General features: G+C 41.4%; 1 protein-coding gene across 3 annotated transcripts in view; it reads left to right on the top strand.

Annotated features, from left to right (window-relative positions):
- The window catches only part of STON1 (stonin 1), a 50,649-nt gene extending 31,753 nt beyond the window's left edge, over positions 1–18,896 (top strand). For all 3 annotated transcript variants that reach the window (XM_045885031.2, XM_045885030.3, XM_045885032.3), the window contains exons 2-4: positions 3,838–5,814; positions 13,394–13,596; positions 15,798–18,896. In XM_045885031.2, coding sequence (XP_045740987.1) covers positions 3,885–5,814; positions 13,394–13,596; positions 15,798–15,872 — 2,208 coding nt within the window. In that variant the 5' untranslated portion in view covers positions 3,838–3,884 and the 3' untranslated portion in view covers positions 15,873–18,896. The remainder of the gene's footprint in view (positions 1–3,837; positions 5,815–13,393; positions 13,597–15,797) is intronic.
- Positions 18,897–19,513: the final 617 nt, after the last annotated feature.

Here is a 19,513-nt window from a genome sequence, read left to right as displayed (position 1 = left end):
CCAACACAGTTTGTTGAAGACACTATCCTTTCCCCATTATATAATCTTGGCATCCTTGTTGAGGATCATTTGACCATGTGTGTGACTTTATTTCTGGGCTTAATATTCTGTTCCTTTGGTCTATATGCCTTTATGCCAGTACCATATTGTTTTGAGTACCACAGCTTTGTAATGTTTTAAAGTCAGAAGGTATGAGACTGCCACCTTTGTTTATCTTTCTCCAGGTTATTTTGGCTATTCAAAGACCTTTGAGGGCGCCTGAGTGGCTCAGTTGGTTAAGCGACTGCCTTCGGCTCAGGTCATGATCCTGGAGTCCCTGGATCGAGTCCCGCATCGGGCTCCCTGCTCGGCAGGGAGCCTGCTTCTGCCTCTGACCCTCCCCCCTCTCATGTGCTCTCTCTCTCTCTCATTCTCTCTGTCTCAAATAAATAAATAAAATCTTTAAAAAAAAAAAAGACCTTTGAGATTCCATGTGAATTTTTGGATTGTTTTTTCTATTTCTACAAAAAATGTCATTGGGACTTTGGTAGGGACTGCATTGAATCTGTAGATTGCCTTGGGCAGTATGGACATTTAAACAATATTATGTCTTCCAGTCTATGAATGTGGGATATCTTTTTATTTGTGTCTTCTTTAATTTCTTCCAGCAATTACTTTTCAGTGTAATTTATTTCAGTATTAAATTTATTTCTAAATATTTTATTCTTTTTGATGCTATTGTACATGGGATTGTTTTCTTAATTTGCTTTTTGGATTGTTAATTGTTTGTGTATAGAAATGCAATTGATTTTTGTTTGTTGATTTTGTATCCTGCGACTTCGCTGAATTTGTGTATTACTTCTAACAGTGTGTGTGTGTGTTTAGGGTTCTCTATAGATAAGATCATATCTGTAAGTAGACAAAATGTAACTTCTTCCTTTCTGATTTGGATACCTTTTATTTATTTTTCTTGCCTAATTGCTCTTGTTAGAACTTCTGAATAGAAGCGGTAAGAGTGAACATCCTTGGGGTGCCTGGATGGCTCAGTCGTTGAGCATCTGCCTTCGGCTCAGGTCATGATCCCAGGGTCCTGGGATCGAGTCCCACATCGGACTCCCCGCTCTGCGGGAAGCCTGCTTCTCCCTCTCCCACTCCCCCTGCTTGTGTTCCTTCTCTCGCTTTGTCTGTCTCTGTCAAATAAATAAATAAAATCTTAAAAAAAAAAAAAAAAGAGTGAACATCCTTGCCTTGTTCCTGATCTTAGAGGATAAGTTTTAGTTTTTCACTATTGGGTATGAGGTTAATTATGGGCTTTTCATAGATGGCCTTTATTATTATTTTGAGGTTTTCCTTCTTAGTTTGTTGGCTGGTCTCTTATCACGAAAAGGTGTTGAGTTTTGTCAGGTGCTTTTTCTGGGTCTGTGGAGATGATCATGTGATATTTATCCTTTGTTCTGTGATGTGGTATATCACTTTGATTGATTTTCATATGTTGAACTGTCCTTGCATCCCAGGAATAAATGCCACTTGATAATGATGTATGATCCTTTTAATCTGTTGTTGAAGTTGATGTGCTAGTATTTTACTGAGGATTTATGCATTTATATTTATCAGGGATATAGTATTTTTCTTGCTCATAGTATCTTTAGCTTTGGTATCAGAGTAATGCTGGGCTTACAAAATGAGTTTGGAAGTGTTCCCTCCTCTTCAGTTTTTTGGAAGAGCTTGAGTAGGATTGGTATCAATTTTTCTTTAAATGTTTGGTAGAGTTCTCCAGTGAAAACATCTGGGCCTGAGCTTTTATTTTTTGGGAGGTTTTGACTACCAATTCAATCTCCTTGCTAATTATAGGTCTGTTCAGATTTCCTATTTCTTTATGTTTCAGTCGTGGTCGATTGTATGTTTCTAGGAATTTGTCCATTTCTTCTAGGTTATCCAACTTGCTGGCATGTAATTGTTCATAGTGGTTCCTTATAATCATTATTTTATTTCTGTGACATAAGTTTAATGTCACATCTTGCATTTCTGGTTTTGAGTATTTTCTCTTTTTTTCTCAGTCCAGCTAAAGGCTTGTCAGTTTTGTTGATCTTTTAAAACAAACCAACTCTTAGTTTCCCTTCTTTTCTGTTTTATATTCTCTATTTCATTTATTTCTGCCCTAATGTTTATTCTTTCTTTCCTTCTCCTAATTTTGGGCTTAGTTTGTTTTTCTTTCTCTAGTTCTTTGAGCTTTAAAGTTAGGTTGTTTATTTGGTATCTTTCTTTCTTTTTTTTTTTTTAAAGATTTTTTATTTATGTATTTGAGACAGAATGAGAGAGAGAGAGAGAGCACATGAGAGGGGGGAGGGTCAGAGGAAGAAGCAGGCTCGCTGCCGAGCAGGGAGCCCGATGCGGGACTCGATCCAGGGACTCCAGGATCATGACCTGAGCCGAAGGCAGTCGCTTAACCAACTGAGCCACCCAGGCGCCCATCTTCTTTTTTTTTTTTTAATGTAGGTGTTTACCACTATAAACTCTATTCTGTCTGCTGCTTTTGCTACATCCATAAGTTTTGGTATGTTGTGTTTTCACTTTGCTTACCCCAAAATATTTTCTCACTTCCCTTTTGATTTCTTCTTTGGCCTATTGGTTGTTAAATTTCGATCAATTGCTACATTTGTGAATTTTCCAGTTTTCCTTCTGTTGATTTCCAGTTTCATTCTATTGTGGTCAGAAAAGATGCTTGGTATGATTTCAGTCTTCTTAAATTTGTTAAGACTTGTTTTATGACCTAACATGTGATCTAGCCTGGGGGATATTCTGTGTATGCTTGTAAAGAACGTGTATCCCGTTGTGTGGAATGTCTGTCCGGCCTATCGTGTTGTTCAAGTACTTTGTTTCCTTATTGATCTTTTATCTGGATGTTCTATCTGTTATTCAAAGTGGGGTATTGAATAATATTATTATGTTGCTGTCTGTAACTCTCTTCAGTTTTTTTTTTTTTTAAAGATTTTATTTATTTATTTGAGAGAGAAAATGAGATAGAGACAGAGAGCATGAGAGAGGGGAGGGTCAGAGGGAGAAGCAGACTCCCCGCTGAGCGGGGAGCCCGATGCGGGACTCGATCCCGGGACTCCAGGATCGTGACCTGAGCCGAAGGCAGTCGCTTAACCAACTGAGCCACCCAGGCGCCCACTCTCTTCAGTTTTTTAATGTTTGTTTCATATATTTGGGTGCTCTGATGTTGGCTTTATATATACTTGTAATTGTTATATCTTCCTGGTGAGCTGACCCTTTTATCATTATATAATGTCCTGCTTTGTCTCTTGTGACAGCTTTTGACGTAAAATCTATTTTGCCTGGTGGAATATGGCCACCCCTGCCTACTCTCGTTTCTGTTTGCATAGAATATCTTTTTGCTTCCTTTCACTTTCAGCCTAAGTTTGTCCTTAAATCTCAAATGAGTCTCAAGTACACAGCGTACGGTTAGATCTTGGTTTTTTTTTTGTTGTTGTTGTTGTTAATCCATTTAATCATCAGAAGTGTTACAATTCTTAAGCATTTCTTTCAACTCAGTTAATCTGTAAATCTGGTTGCTTTTATTTTTATTTTTTTAATTTTGAACTTCTATTTGTGACAACACTTTATTTTATTTTTGTTTTTTTCTTAAGTAAGCTCTATGCCCAACATGGGGCTTGAACCCATGACTCCAAGATCAAGAGTCTCATGCTCTACCAGCTGAGCCAACCAGGCGCCCCCTGGTTTTTTTTGTTTGTTTGTTTGCTTGTTTTTAATCTAAGTATTTCTCAGAACTAAAGTCACTTGAATTTCCTCCCCCTCCTCATTTAATATTTTTCTTGTCTCTTTCTCCTTTAACAGATACAACACACCTGATTCATAGACAAGACCACAGTCTGATTCCAAAGATGTGTTCTACAAACCCAGGCAACTGGGTCACATTTGATGATGACCCTGCTTTTCAGTCTTCTCAAAAGTCAAAGAATTTACCTCTGGAGAATCAAGGCATCTGTAGGCCCAATGGACTTAAGCTGAACCTTTCTGGTGCTAAAGAATTTCCCAGTGGATCTTCCTCTGCCAACAGTACCCCCCTCTCCTCTCCCATCATAGACTTTTACTTTAGTCCGGGACCTCCAAGTAACTCTCCTCTTTCTACACCTACCAAGGACTTCCCAGGTTTTCCTGGTGTCCCCAAAGCAGGGACTCATATGCTTTATCCTATCCCAGAATCATCTTCAAATAGTCCACTTACAACACCAGGAGCAGACTCTTCCTTACTGTCTACTAAACCAACCTGTTTATCCCATGCTTCCTTACCCAGTGACCACTCATGTACACATCCAGCTCCCAGAGTGGGTCTTCCAGATGAAGTTGGCCCTCCCCAGGCTGAAAGCCTAGGGTTTCAGAGTGATGCCCCCCAGTTTCAGTATTTTCGGGAGGACTGTGCTTTTTCAAGTCCATTTTGGAAAGATGAAGGCGGTGCTTCCCAGTTTGCCTTTGACCCTTCAGGAAGCAGAAAGATGTACCCATCAAGAGACAAAGAGGTGCCTCTCGATCAAAAAAGCTTAAATCAGGGTTCACTTAACTACATCTGTGAGAAGCTTGAACATCTCCAGTCAGCTGAGGAGCAAGACCCCTGTGGAAATTTGTCTGTGCAGCGTTTGTATGCTGAAGACACTGCGTCTTCCTTTGTCCCCCAGACGCTCTTCAGGAGTCAGCCAAAACCTGGATGGTCTTTCATGTTGAGAATTCCCGAGAAGAAGAACATGATGTCTTCCCGTCAGTGGGGACCAATTTTTCTGAAAGTCTTACCTGGTGGAATTTTGCAAATGTATTATGAGAAGGGGTTAGAAAAACCATTTAAGGAGTTACAGCTCGATCCACATTGCAGGCTTTCTGAACCCAAAGTTGAGAACTTTAGTGTGGCAGGAAAAATCCATACTGTGAAGATTGAACATGTGTCTTACACAGAAAAAAGGAAATACCACTCTAAGACAGAAGTAGTTCATGAACCAGACATCGATCAGATGCTGAAGTTAGGGTCCACAGAGTACCACGATTTCCTCGACTTCCTGACTACTGTGGAGGAGGAGCTGACAAAGCTGCCAGGTGTTTCAAAACCAAAAAAGAACTATGAGGAACAAGAAATTTCCCTGGAAATTGTGGACAACTTCTGGGGGAAAATCACTAAAGAAGAAGGAAAATTGGTTGAAAGCACTGTCATAACTCAACTCTGTTGCCTCTGCTTTGTGAATGGGAACACAGAATGCTTTTTGACCTTGAATGACCTTGAGCTGCAGAAGCGAAACGAACGCTATTTTGAAAAAGACCAGGAAAAGAAGGGGATTGATATTCTTGACCATCATTTTCATAAGTGTGTGAAAGCACAAGAATTCGAGCAATCAAGAACCATTAAGTTTGTACCGCTGGATGCCTGCCGGTTTGAGCTGATGCGTTTTAAGACTTTGTATAAGGGGGAGGATCTTCCCTTTTCCCTCAAGTCCGTGGTGGTTGTCCAGGGGGCATATGTGGAGCTTCAGGCCTTTGTCAACATGGCCCCCTTGGCTCAGAGACCATCCTATGCCAGTTCCTTGAGGTCCTGTGACAACATCATGATACACTTTCCTGTCCCGTCGCAGTGGATCAAGGCCCTCTGGACCATGAACCTCCAGAGGCAGAAGTCCCTGAAAGCCAAAATGAACCGCCGGGCATGTCTGGGGAATTTACACGAACCCGAATCTGAACCTGTTATACAGGTCACTGTGGGGTCAGCAAAATATGAGAGTGCCTACCGGGCCATTGTATGGAAGATAGACCGGCTTCCTGATAAAAATTCAAGTAAATATTCAACACCCCAAGTTGATTTGCTCACTAAGTAGTTTCAGTGTTTTCACCCTCCTCCTTGGGTTGAAACCAGGCTGAGACACAGGATCACTTCAGTCCCCAGGGGCCATGCTAGCGTTGCTCTGGTGGGAGGGGCAACATTTAGTCAAACGGCGGATTTAGTTTGTCCTCTCTGCCTATTTCTGCCAGATTAAGTTGAACTTAAAAAAAAATTTTTTTTTAATATCATAAAAAAATAACCCTAAGCTAAGATTTTCTTGTGGATGGTGGCACTGAGGGAAGATTGCCTCGTTGGACATTTTGACATCAGCCACCAACCTCAGATGTTAAAACTGTTGCTCGCAGAGCTTAGATTCCCTAATTAACCTTTAAAGATCTCTCATCCATGAATATACCTGAACTTTTTTGTATTCTCCGCCAGTACCACGTTCTCCTTAGGTTTTGCTCCCTGTTCTTTGAAATAAGACTGCCTTTCATTTTTACCCAAATTGATTTCTTTAGCTGATTTAATTTGGCCATCTTGACTAGTTATTTCAGAATTAAGTAGATACAACCCAAGTATTAAAAATTCAGTTAATTTTCAAAATATTTTCAAAGAAAACAATGAATCTAGAAGTTCAGAACTTTAAAAAGAGAGTCCTGGCACCACATTTATGTTAGAATAGTAACTTAGTCTTGGGTGTATTCTATAATGAGCAAAAAAGCAAATTTTGAAATTAAGGCTGCTCCTTGTGTTAGTACAGTTATTTCTATTTTTTTAAAGATTTTATTTATTTATTTGACAGAGAGAGAGAGAGAGAGAACAAGCAGGGGGAGCAGCAGAGGGAGAGGGAGAAGCAGGCTCCCCGCTGAGCAGGGAGCCCGATGTGGGTCTTGATCCCAGGACTCCAGGATCATGACCTGAGCCGAAGGCAGACGCTTAACCCACTGAGCCACCCAGGCGCCCCGTACAGTTATTTCTAGCAGAACACTGGGTTATGGGGGGCAGATTTGGGGATCTGAGTTGATGCAGTCACTCGTTCAATCAAACCTTTATTGAGCACTTACTGTAAACCAGGTACCACATCAGGTGGTGGGGCTAAAGATGAATAAGAGCCCATCCCTGCTTCTAAATAGTTCACAGCTGGTCTAGTCCATCAGGGAAATTTAATTTCATCTTAGGACCCTTCAGGCTGTGGACTTCAGAGGAAGCATTTTTATTAGGGTGGACCTATTGCAGTATTTCTCAAACTTGACAGTATGTTAGGATAGCCTGAGAACTGTTGGATAATTTTGATGTTCAGGCTCTATTCCATGCCAAGTACATCAGAATGTCTCGGGGAGGGGCCTAAGCACCTGTATGTTTTGAGAGCTCCCCAGATGAACCTAATGTATGGTTGAGGGACACTGCTCTGTAGGCTTTGGAATGTTCTGGAGAAGGAAGAGCAGACCCTAAACTATATTGGACTTGAGGGGTAGCATGGATCATGCCCTTGCTCCAGGACCACTCTGTCTGACTTGCGGTTTGCTAACTTAACATCTGTCTGCTGATTGTCGCCTGGGCAAAGGACAGGGCCCAGCAGGTGAGAGACACAGCTGGGTGGCTGAAGAGTCCCAGGCCCTCATGCAGAAGGGAAGGCACTGCACAGTAGTCCTCCTCGACACCGCCCCCACCCCTCAGTTGATGCCAAATTCTGCTCTGCAGCGTTCTCATGATTTATATTAGTAGGGTTTTAGTTCCAAGGAATAGCAAGGAGAGCTCAGGCTCAAGGCAGGGCAAAGTGGTGGTGGAGTGGCCTGGTCACATAGATGGCTTCTAATGGTGCCTCCTCTTCAACTCCAGCGTGGCGGGAATATCTCCCGTGATTCAATCCACAGAGGTAATGTTCCCTCCCTTCTTTTATAACTTTGTTGGAGAAGCAAGCTAAAACCATGCTCAGGTTATCTTCATCCCAGGGAAACAAGTTTTGAGGTTTTGCGTGCAGGGTTCCAAATGATCTATTCTCAAAGTTACCTGTGCTACTTTTAGGTGAGAGGGATTATAGAAATCATATTACTGCCTTTAATTTTGCTAAACACGAAGGGAAAGAGAGGAAGACAGGCTGGAATGCCTACTGTAATCTCCTCAGTCCATAAATGTCCCCTGATGTCTGGGTGATCACCCGACTCCTGCTTATACTTTGGAGAGGAGCACAAGGGGCTCATCCTGCTGGCTTGTCCTGGTGGGGTCGAAGGAACAGGGCGACAGGCTCGCAAAGAGCCCGTTCCAGTTGCTCTGCCTCAGGGCAGGCACTCCTGTTAGAGCCAATCAGAGCAACCATGCTTGTTTTCCAAACTGAGAGCCCATACAAACTATTCTTTTCTAATTTTGGAAGGGGAACAACATGGAAATGTTCTTGTGAAAATGATCCTGTTTATAACACTGTATTTTCCCAGAACTAATGGCATAGTTAATTGATTCAGTCACCAAGAATTTATTGAGAAGAGGGTTCACTCATTCATTCTGCAAACACCACTAAGTTTCGTGCAGGTACAGGCTCTGCGCTTGGTGCTCGGGAGACACAGATGCAACCCTGCTCCCCGCCCTCCAGAAACCTAGCAGCCTAGCAGGGGAGGCAGATCTGGCAGCAAGCACGCGAAGGCGCTGTGGAATTGTGCTGTGTTCCAGGCAGGAACACACACATAGAGTTGGGATTCCAGAGAAAGGAGTGATAAACTGCAGGGGGCACTCTGGAAGTCTTGGCCCAAGAGGTGATGGTTCAGCTTGGTGTGGAAGAATCAGGATTCTACCAGGGATAGAAACAGCAGAAACAGGCCTGTAGGTGGCAGATCGTAGTTAAGTGCTGGGACTGAGCGAGTGGAAAGAGAATGAACCAGCACATGGAGGACATTGTGAGCCATGCTTTGGGGTATGGACTTTGTCTGTCTACTGGGCTTCCGGAGTGTTTTCGGGCACAACTGTGACAGAATCATCCCTTGTTTTGGGAAGTTAGGCATACATTGCAGAGGAGAGATTCAGGAGTATAGACATGCAGAGGCTTGGGAGAAGAGGGGGCCTGATAAGCAAGACCAGTGGCAGTGGGAGCACTAAGAAGGGAGTGAAGGATGGTGAGGAAACTCAGAGCAGGTGCCCTCAAGACAAGGACAGATTGCCTGTGGGCACAGGGGACGGGAGGGGTGCAAGGAGGTCGAGGGCTCTGGCTTTGGTAAACAGGTGGGCCATAGTGCCATTAGCTGAGATAGCTTGGAATCCTCTCACTCTTCCTTTCGAAATCTGTTTCCTAGCCCCTGCAGCATGTTGGAGTCCTTAGAATCATTAGAGCTTTAAAAACATCCCCATGTTTGGGCCCCATCCCCACCAGTCAGACTCTGGGTGGTGAGGCCCATGTATTATTGGTGTTTGTAAGAGGCTCTATTACGCAGCCAGGGTTGAGAACTCCTGACCTGGGAGCTCTGCTGTGAAACCTGTTACGGTCCCCTAGGCACAGGTTATCCCTCCCCGCTCTGTGTACCCTACGTCTCCGAGCTCTCACTGCTTCCCACCCGTATTTACTAGCAGCTGAGCTCGCTAAGAACAATTACAAGAGCGGATATTTCCAGGGAGGCTGGCCTTCAGGAATTCTTCTGGAAGACAGTCACAGCACCAGGCCTGCACAGAATGATGTTTTACAAGCATTCCAGGCAATTAGACGGTGATAATGCATGGAATAAACCCTTTGGGATCAAAGATGCTTTGTTCAGAGCAGATCTGTGGGCCAAAAGGGGGCCGAGACAGAAGGCAGAGGGCTGTGTCAGGTGGAGTCAGGCGGGGGGCAGGGAGAGGCTGGGCTAGGACACCTGGGCTTCCGTGGCCTGTCCTGTGGTTTCCCCACTGTGGGTGGGGAGGGTAACGCGAAGAGGGAGAGGGTGCCTGGCAGTTTGCCTCCGGAGGAGAAGCGTAGAAAGAGTAAGGTCAGGGCAGAGAAAAAGTCTTGAGTGGCTTGAACCACCTTTGAAAATGTAGACCGATTCAGCAGGTGAGGCCCCCCCGCCCCCGCTTTCCACGCTGCTCGGGTGATGCCAGTGGCTGCTGGCCCTCGGACCACGCACGGAGGAGCGGTTTCTTTGAATGCATCTCTATTTTTCTATACAATTCTTAAATCGATTGGGTGTTTAGAGAACAGGATTATTTTTAAAAAGTCTTGAAAACATTGCCCTTTTTTGGGGTGCCTGGCTGGCTCAGTTAAGCGTCCAACTCTTGGTTTTGGCTCAGGTCATGATCTCAGGGTCATGAGATTGAGCCCTGAGTGGGGCTCCGCGCTCAGCTTGGAGTCTGCTGGAGATTCTTTTTCCCTCTCCCTCTGCACCCTCCCCTCCAATCAATCAATCAATCAATCAAATCTTTTTTTTTTAACCATTACTCTTGTCAAGCAAGTTTCTGAAAAACTGGTACTGTTAGAAAAAAATATTTAAAAAATGGAACCTGAAAGAGAATATATGAACTCATCTATTGTGCACATCATTTAAAAAAAAATGTTATGCCTTTCCTCATGTGGATTTTTTTTTTTTTTTTTTTTTACTCACCTCCCTGAAATCAACACCTGATCTGAGATCAAAAGTGGGTTGCTGAGCTGACTGAGCCACCCAGGTACCCCCTTCTTGTGAATTTTTGAATCAGGATTAACCTTTCTTTTTCACTTCCATGTGATTTCGAAGGAGGTGGGAAGGGCTACTGGCCCCTTAAATGTCTCTTTTACCAGCATGCCAATGTTTAATATTCCTTTAACAACGTGGGCAAGTCTTTCATTTTACAGCAAAGGTTGGCATTGGGCAGGTAGCTCAGATAGCTTTTTCGCACTAAAGTGTGAATGACAACAGAGAAACAGAGGAAACTTTCTCCAGGGTGGGGGGGGGGGTGGGGAAGAGGGACCGGTGAGAACACTGGTTAGCCACAAAAAAAAAAAAGAAAGAAAGAAAGGGGAGTGAGAGTGGTGGAGGGCCAATTAATAAATATATCTATTTGTACCTTCCCATGTTACCAATTTTTAGATAAAGCCTGCTTTTTTTCATTGCTGTCATTAGCACACTGGTGGCTCTTTCCCCACTTGTGTCATCCTCCTACCATTCTTTCCCTCCAGCTCTCAAAATTCACCTTGAGATGTGAAATATTTTGGTTCAATAAAGACCAGATGTCAACACCAAAGAATTTGTGACTTGCCTTCCCAGTCCTAAGAATGTTGTGAGAGTAGCAATTACCAAAGCCCAAGAGTTCCCCCTGCTGGAAGCCACTGAGATTAAATAACGTGATTGAGCAATATCCATTGAGCCTTAAATGTGCCAGACATTGTGCTAAGAACAAGACACAGTACCTCTTTGCTTGGAGGTCAAAGTCTAAAGTGGAAGGTATATGACTAGACATTGTAGAGTATTTAGAGTTTTTAAAAGCCAGGAAAAATAGGTCAGAAAGCCTGAAGGGAAATAGGCTCTCCTTTTTGCCAATTTTTTAGAAAAGCAGAAAAAGTTTTATTTCTAACATTTTTGGAATATTACTTTACCTTCAACTTGAGTAATTTTGGTTGCAGAAGTTCCAAAAGAATTCTTTCCTTTAAAATGGGAATATCAACTTAGACCGTCTCCGATACCATTTTCAGCTCTGAAAGTGTAGATTTCACAGTCCATTATCAGAATTCTAGTAATTAAATAATAATGGTGGATTTATAATCAAATAGCACTTTGCAAAGTTACAGCTAGCACTCTGTACCAGTCTAGTATACCACGGTTTGAGGGCTAGCTGGTTTGTTGAGTCCTCACGATGATCCTGTAAGCTTCATGTTAGCATCGCCAACATCATCACTCCCAAGTTCAGATGAGGAAACAGAGGCTCAGAGACATCAAGGAACTTGTCTAGGATCACATAACCATTAAATAGCAGAGTTGGGATTGGACTCTGGGCCATCTGAGTCCTGTGTCTCTCTTAGCCACTGTGCCATAAAGAACTTAAGAGTGCCTGAATTAAGTTTAAATAAATTTACTGCCTCCTTGCTGCAGACAGAAGTCTAAGAAAGGGTAATGGATTGTGGAATCCCCCCTGGGTGTGTGTGTGTGTGTGTGTGTGTGTGTGTGTGTGTGTGTGAATTATCACTTGCCTGCAGTGATCTGGGTAGCTTAGAGTACCTCAGAGGCCACTGCTGTCCTGCCCTCCATGTAAGTGATGGAGATGGCTAATGAGCATCTGTTGGTTAATTGATGACTTCTTAAGCCTTAGAATTCGATTAGTCTCTACAAGGAACAGGTTGTAAGGAGTGAAAGACAATTTCTCTCTTAAGAATTAAGTGAAATCCTTTAAACTCTTGTTTTTTGTGCCTAAAGCTATATTCTGATGGAAATGTTCTTTCTCGAGGTATGTCAGTGGTAAAATAATTTAATCTGGCTTTTCAAATAACTGTCATCTCATACGTTTATTTAAATAAAGATGGCTGCATTAGATGTGTAGATGCTGTGGACAACGCAACAGAATCATGGAACTTTGTAGACTTACTACAGTGGTTGCATTGGAAACATTTTTTACTCCCTTGTAACGTGTGCACGTGCACACACACCTTATAAGACCCCACTTAAAATCTTTGTATGTATCCAATATCCCTGGGTCTGGCACCGAGCCTGGCTTAGCATAGAGTAGATGCTCAATACATGGCAAATTGAATTAAGTGGAAACAAATACTAGATTAAAACACTGAAAGCAATATGCCCATCTCTACACTGTACATCTGTTCCAGGCTAAGCTTTTGGGGTTGGGGGGTGAGCAAGAATTACAGCAGTAAGAAATCATCCGTTCTACTGAAGAAAGAATTCTTGGCCTAGAGTAGTTTCTAAAATGTAATAAAATTTTGGGGCGCCTGGGTGGCTCAGTCGTTAAGCGTCTGCCTTCGGCTCAGGTCATGATCCCAGGGTCCTGGGATCGAGCCCCGCATTGGGCTCCCTGCTCGGTGGGAAGCCTGCTTCTCCCTCTCACACTCCCCCTGCTTGTGTTCCCTCTCTCACTGTGTTTCTCTCTGTCAAATAAATAAATAAAATCTTTAAAAAAAAAGTAATAAAATTTTAATAAGTTTCACTTAAAAAAATGAGAATTTTTAATAATGTGACCCAATTTGGGCTGAAGTTTACCTTTGCATTATCTATCAAGAAACAGAATGGTAAGGAAATTAATAAGGTAAGAATTATTGTAAAAGCTAATTCAGTCTACCTAAGGGAAAGGTTTTTTTTTTCCCTAACATCCTTTGTACATTATAGCCAATTAATGATGCTTAATACAAATATTATCATATTTAATTAAAGAAACAACATACTCTTAATTAAACACTTTAGGAGTTAATATGTCATATATATAGTAATGAACTTGTGCTTATTTTAAAGCTAGTACTTAAAAAATACAGATAGATTTCCCCTAGTTGGTGCAAAATTGTGAATTTTGATGGTATGTCATTTAAACAGAACTTACACTGCCGCAGTGCTAACGGAATTGTTTATTAAAGAGAGGGATGAGTGCTTCTTATGTTTAAGAGAAATGCTCAATGGCCATTAAAATACTTTGACCATTTGATTTCTTTTCTTCAAGGTCCTGATCATCCCCATTGCTTGTCATACAAACTAGAACTTGGATCAGACCAAGAAATTCCCTCTGATTGGTATCCATTTGCTACTGTTCAGTTTGGAATGCTGGACACCTGTGCCTCGAGGACAGAGGTCAAGTCTCTGGGGGTGGAGAGCGATGTCCAGCCACAGAAACATGTTCATCAGCGAGCTTGCTACAACATTCAGGTATATCCCAAAACCCTTTGGTTCAAGTTGAAGCTTCTGGCGCTGTGACCTGATTGGGCTTTAGAGCTCCGTTTTGCTCTCTTCAACGACTGTGTATGTGTATATGTATGTGTGTTTATCTGACCTAGAAAAGAGCCCAGTCATAGAAACGTGATGGTCACCAGTGAGCCAAGTTTCTCTCAGTTCTAGAAATCAGGAGCCTGAGCACATGGTGCCATTTAATTCTGCTCTCAATGAAAAACAGGGCATTAAAACCGAATTCACATTTCAGAAGCATCTTTATAATAAAAATTATGTTGGAATAGCATTTCTCAAGGTGTGTTCTATGGGAAACATATAATGACCCAAGAAAAAAATAAGTTGGGGCATGCTGTGCACTAAGTTAATGCTAAATAAAGGCTCTGAGAAGTTCGGCAATAAGGAAACTTGTTAGACTTAACTCAGTTTCTCCCAACTTATTGATTACAGAATCTTGTCTCTATGGGCACGTGTATGTAGAACACCTATCAATATCTTCTGGAATAGTATTCTGTGGAGCACCCTTTGGGAAATGCTGAGTTATTCTATTGCAACAATTTTAAATGTTCACCATCAGCTCTTCTGCATTTTTATGCCAGATGAGTTAAAGTGTGACATACACTTGCACCTATTTCTAAACTTGCTTTTCCTTCTCGTCTTCGAAGTTAATAAATATAGAGATAACCTCTGCCACAGATTTCCCACAGTATCTTGAAATGGTGTGATTATGTACGACATCATTAACACCAACTGGTGGTTTTATAATATAGTAGTATAAGCCAGGGATTTTTTTTTCTTTATTTTGGACCATCTGTTTATAAGCCTATGTGTTTGGGCCCAGTGATTTTTTTTCCCTATTAGTAAAATTAATGATGAGTGAGTGCCCTTGTGTGCAGCCTCTTTGGGACCAAGGGACTTAACTCTCCCAGCAGCTGGGAATTGCCCTGCTGAAGACAGCTGCCTTGCCCCCCGTCACACCCCCTTCCGTGGATGCAGATGTATCAAGACCCTCTTGCCTCCGCTGGGGGTAACTCTGCAGCCCTCCTAGCTCCAGCTCACCCTGGGGATCAGCTGAAGCCTTTCCAGTGACTGCATTGCAGCCCAACTCCTTCCACCTGCTTCCTTCCCTCCCCTTTCTTCCCCCACAGGCGTGGACCCTGACAGCACTCCTCAGTACGCTTTCTGCACACCAGTCTCCATCTCAGAGACTGCTTCTTGGAGACCCTGACCGGTCACACTAGGGATATAAGTATTACATGTGACTGAAATGCAGGTCAAGTACAATGGAGAATTCATTTATACCTATTTTCCTATGCATGGCTTGTTCCAGTTCCCTCTTGTTTTAGAGGACAGCTCAAAATTACATAACAAAGTCTCTGCCGCTTGAATAGCATTTACTAATTGCTTGTCACTTGGTGACAGTCAGTTTCAAAATGTTACTTTCCATTTCATAAGTATTTATTGAGCAATTTCAAAGTGCCAGGTACCACCCTGGATGCTGGAGACACAAACATGAACAAGAGACAGGTTCTTGTCCTCTCGAAGCATACCTTCTAGCGCAGGAACAAAAAATAATTTGTAAACAGATGAAGAGTTTCCAAGAGGGACGGATTCTAAGAAGAGGATAAAATAGGGGAACAAGATAGGGGATGATGGAGGGCTTGCTTATTTCATGTGGCCCAGGAGGGCCTCTGTGAGGAGGTAACATTTGAGATGAGATGAAAAAGATGAGGGGCAGGTAGATGGTTCTGTCCAGCTGGTTTACTAGCTTGTAAATGAGTTCATCTTAATGAGATGATTTGGGGTGGGTTATAAATCTCACGTGGGCCAAAGGCTACAGATATGATACTTGGGGGTATAATTGATCACATGTCTAGCCAAGACCCTAAATGTCTTACCGATATATGTATTCTGTGTATATTTTATAAACCCTCTGTCTGACTTAGAAGGGAGGAGAGTTTCAGTCCTCTTCAAGACTTGACACTAGAGGGAAGGATTTGGGGGGCTCTGTTGACCAAGAGGAGAGCAGGCTGCCTCACTAGGAGCTAGCATGAGATAGTGGGGGCACTGCGTCTGTGTCCAGAGGATGAGGTGGCTTCAGTCCTTGCGTCATGTGCGCAGTAGGACTGAGCAGTGTTAATGATGTGTTGGTTAATGCTGTCATGTTTTGCTTTTGCATACAGGTCGAAATAGAAAAGAAGAGGATTAAAATCGATGGAGAAGACCCAGATAAAACTGGTGACTGCGTAACTCAGTAGGAGTAGCAAGAGTAAATGATGACCCACTTTTCAAATACGTAATTCACAGAAACCACACAAAGATCTGCTTCTGTGTACTGGAAATGACTTCTGGGAATAGAGGGCTTAGGACAGGTCCAGTGGCCGTGTTTCGAGAAGTGAAGACCTGAAACCAAACAATCAGTATTTTATGCTTTTGATATGTTTGTGCTCCAGGGGTTTCATCTAAAATATGTCCAACATGTGTATGATGTTTTTGCTTCCCATTAAAACTCAAAGTTTTAATGTGTTACCGGACAGCCAGCTTGGCGAAAGGGTTTTGGATTTTTAATTACTCAGTGGCTGAGTGTTTTGCACTCTGGATCACCTGGGGGCCATATTTATCGTCTTCTGGTCCCCATTTCTTCTTGCTCTGTTAGCACCACCTACTGGAGGGCGAGGCATTCAAAGGAGACGTAAACCGAAATGCTCAATTTTTCCTCTTGCTCATCTCTGGAATGTGGCTAGGTGTGGGATGATGCTGAAACCACAGGCTAAAATGGAGATGTGGAAGTATCTGTAATTTTGAGTAATTTATCTTCCTGTGCTCTTACTACATTGGTGAGTAATCATCGACTGTATTTGGTACCTGTCTTTCCCCCATGGTGTTAGCATTTTCAAATTGTATTTGTATTCTGTTGTGTGTTGTGAAGAAGCTATTTCTGTGGATATACATATTTTAGTACAAGTCACTAAGACATACCACCTTTTGCTTGGAGAGATTCAGAATGGAATGGTATTGGACACTAGTTAAAATATTTATGTATATGAGAGATGAATTTTTAAAGTTCATGAATACTATCTCCCAAAAGTATAGACTCTAAGAATGTATTTTTGATAAAAGTATTATTTGTAATTAACACAAGCCTCTCTTGAGTAGAAGTCTAAGTCATATTATGATTATTTTATGCTGGTTCTGCTATCATGCTATTTATGCTAATTCTGCTTACTTTAGAGTGTTTCTCTTTAAAAGATAAAGAAAATGAAAGACACTAGATTATTTTACCTGGATTTTTAAGAGTTGACGTTTCTATTCTTCAAAGTCAGGTAAATGCTTGGTTTCTAATAAAAAGCCAATGGCATTAGCAGTTATAATTCTGTTTATAATATTCTTTCAATATTTACAGTGAAAGGTAAGACTTAAAATTTATGAATTCTATATTCTACATACTTTTTAGTCTGGAAAAACAAAGTCCTCCTTGGGGTATTAATACACCTTCAATTTGTATTGAATCTTAAATGTGTTTAGGAGGCGTATTTCTCTATTTACCAGATTTGTTTTGAGTCAAAGCTGATGACATAATGTTCTTCCAAACAGCATTTATTTGTTGGCCCACAGACTTGATGTCATATGTTTTATTTAATGTTGTATTTACATTTATTTTAATCTGTTCAAAAACAGATGAAAACAAACATCTAATGGTCCGTATCAATTAGTGGATTTTATTGCTCTTTGTTATTTTACCTTGAAAACAAAGGATGTGAAAGGTGGCTGTTCAAATGAATTGGTCTTGCTCTTTTTCACTTGATGCATTCCTTGTAGTGGTCATGTGTTTGAGACTTACTGTGGACGCATAGGAGGCCGAATCTGTGTGTGTGTCATTCAGAAAAAAAAAAAAAAATTCCACTATCTTTCCTCATCATTTGGTGTGGCACGTTCTGGAGTGACTTCAGTCCTGCTCAGAACAAATATGGAGTCAGGCTAGACCCCATGCTGCTCCATGATCCTAAGGAAGTCAGCTGGGTTAACAACTGCCATTCCTTTTAAATCTGTTTTATGGCATCCTGCCCATAAGGAACTCAGAGCCTGCTTCAGATGAACTTAATAAATATTTACACCTCCAAAGAATTCCAGCAAAGGGTCCAGTGAATCAACCCTCTCATGTTCCACAGGTTGCCCGGTATTGGTGGGTACCTCACTGCTCGGGTCATTTACCCAGCTGCCATCCAGCCTTCAGGAGCATCTCAAGATTCAGTGTTGAAAATAGAGTAACAAAAGGCTGACTGAAGCCCAAATTGAGTTTCTGCAGCAATGCAAAGGTTGATAGCATGAACAGTGGGGTGCTCCAGCATAATTGTTAATTTGCACATCTATTAGGATCCTTAAATATTCATTACTTAGCATTAAATTAACATTCTGTGAAGGGAGGAGAGGCTTTTTAATACAATTCTTCTGACCTCAGAAATGGCAGAAGGTCATATGTGACCATGGTGCTCTAAGTGAAAAATCTGGTAGGATTCACTTAGACTTACAAATTGAGAAGTGAAATTACCTTCGCCAGAAGGTAAATGATAATCTTTAAAACAACCGCAAAATCCCTGCTTTTGAGGTTGGGAAGGAGGAAGGATGTGAGTAAAGGAGAAACTACTCCTTTCTTTCTAACATTTTAATTTAAGTACTTTAGATCCACCCTTGATCAGTTTGACCGTTTGGGGATCCGTTGTTCGATGGACACCATGGTGGAGTTCCAAGGAGTTGACCAGTCTGAGACTAGTTGTTCTGCTCTCCTTGTTCTGATCTGGTTGCCTTACTCGTCAAAGGATCATATTAATCATATTAACCATATTAACCATGTAAATGAATCCATGGCTTGATGGTTGCCTTATCAGTTGTACGGGTCTGAATTTAAGTACATTTCATTTCTCTATGGGAATACAAATAGTTGATCCATTACAGATGTATAAAAATAATTCCTTTCCAGCCCATAAATAAAGGCTGGAATTTTTGACCTGATTTATACATTAGACAGTTTTAGGGTTTTAGTTTTCTTCATTCTGGAGCTGTACTTAGGATACAGCCCTTTTTCTTATAAATTCAGTTAGAAGGCCTTCCTTAATAATAACTGAGTATTATTATGTCTTACTCAAAATATGATTTTTATGTCATATCAATACAAATAGAAAACACATTGAGCCTTAATAATCATGTAACAAAGTATTTTGTAGATTGCATATTGATTTTTTAAAATTAAAGATGTATTTCAAATGGTTCTTGCTGTGCGATGGACTTACATCTTTTTTTGCAAGGTCTGGGGCTATTTTTTTTTTTTCTTTTTAAGGTATGAAATCAATTTCAAGGATCTTAAACAATTGACTCTCTCTCGGGCAAATGTATACGGTCATTATTAAGGAGTCCAGTGAACGTGACATCTTGGCACATCCTGGAAAAATAACACCGTCAAACTACAATCTGTGATGTTAAAGGATGATTTTTAAAAGTGGGTCTAGTCATTACTCTCATAGAAAGAAATAATATGAGTATGTGCCCAAGGTTTTAGTTAACTCATTAGCTAATGAGGGAACTGGTAAGATTGTTACAGCTGCCTTTAAGGACGATTCAAAGAGCAGATACAGTTCCAGGCAATATTCTGAAATCAGTTTACAAAAAGATGCAAAATGGATCTATCCATAGGGCAATAATCAATAATCAATTTACCCTGTCCCCACACAATTTATTTGCATTTGTATAGACAAAGATCGTCTGCATTAATATCTGTTTTCTAAAATTTACAGAGTTGGAAAATAAAGAAAACGAAAGGTGTTGGTAACCTGAAAAAATGAGCTAATAGGGTGCCTGCTGTCAAAAGTCTTTCCCAGTTTTTCCTGACAACCATACACACTTT

Source organism: Mirounga angustirostris, unplaced genomic scaffold (genome assembly GCF_029215605.1).
Source record: "Mirounga angustirostris isolate CCGP_5_RB_7025 unplaced genomic scaffold, mMirAng1.0.hap1 SCAF_10, whole genome shotgun sequence".
Lineage (NCBI taxonomy): Eukaryota > Metazoa > Chordata > Mammalia > Carnivora > Phocidae > Mirounga > Mirounga angustirostris.
Note: the sequence above shows the minus strand (reverse complement) of the source record. Positions and strands in the feature narration are given on the sequence as shown.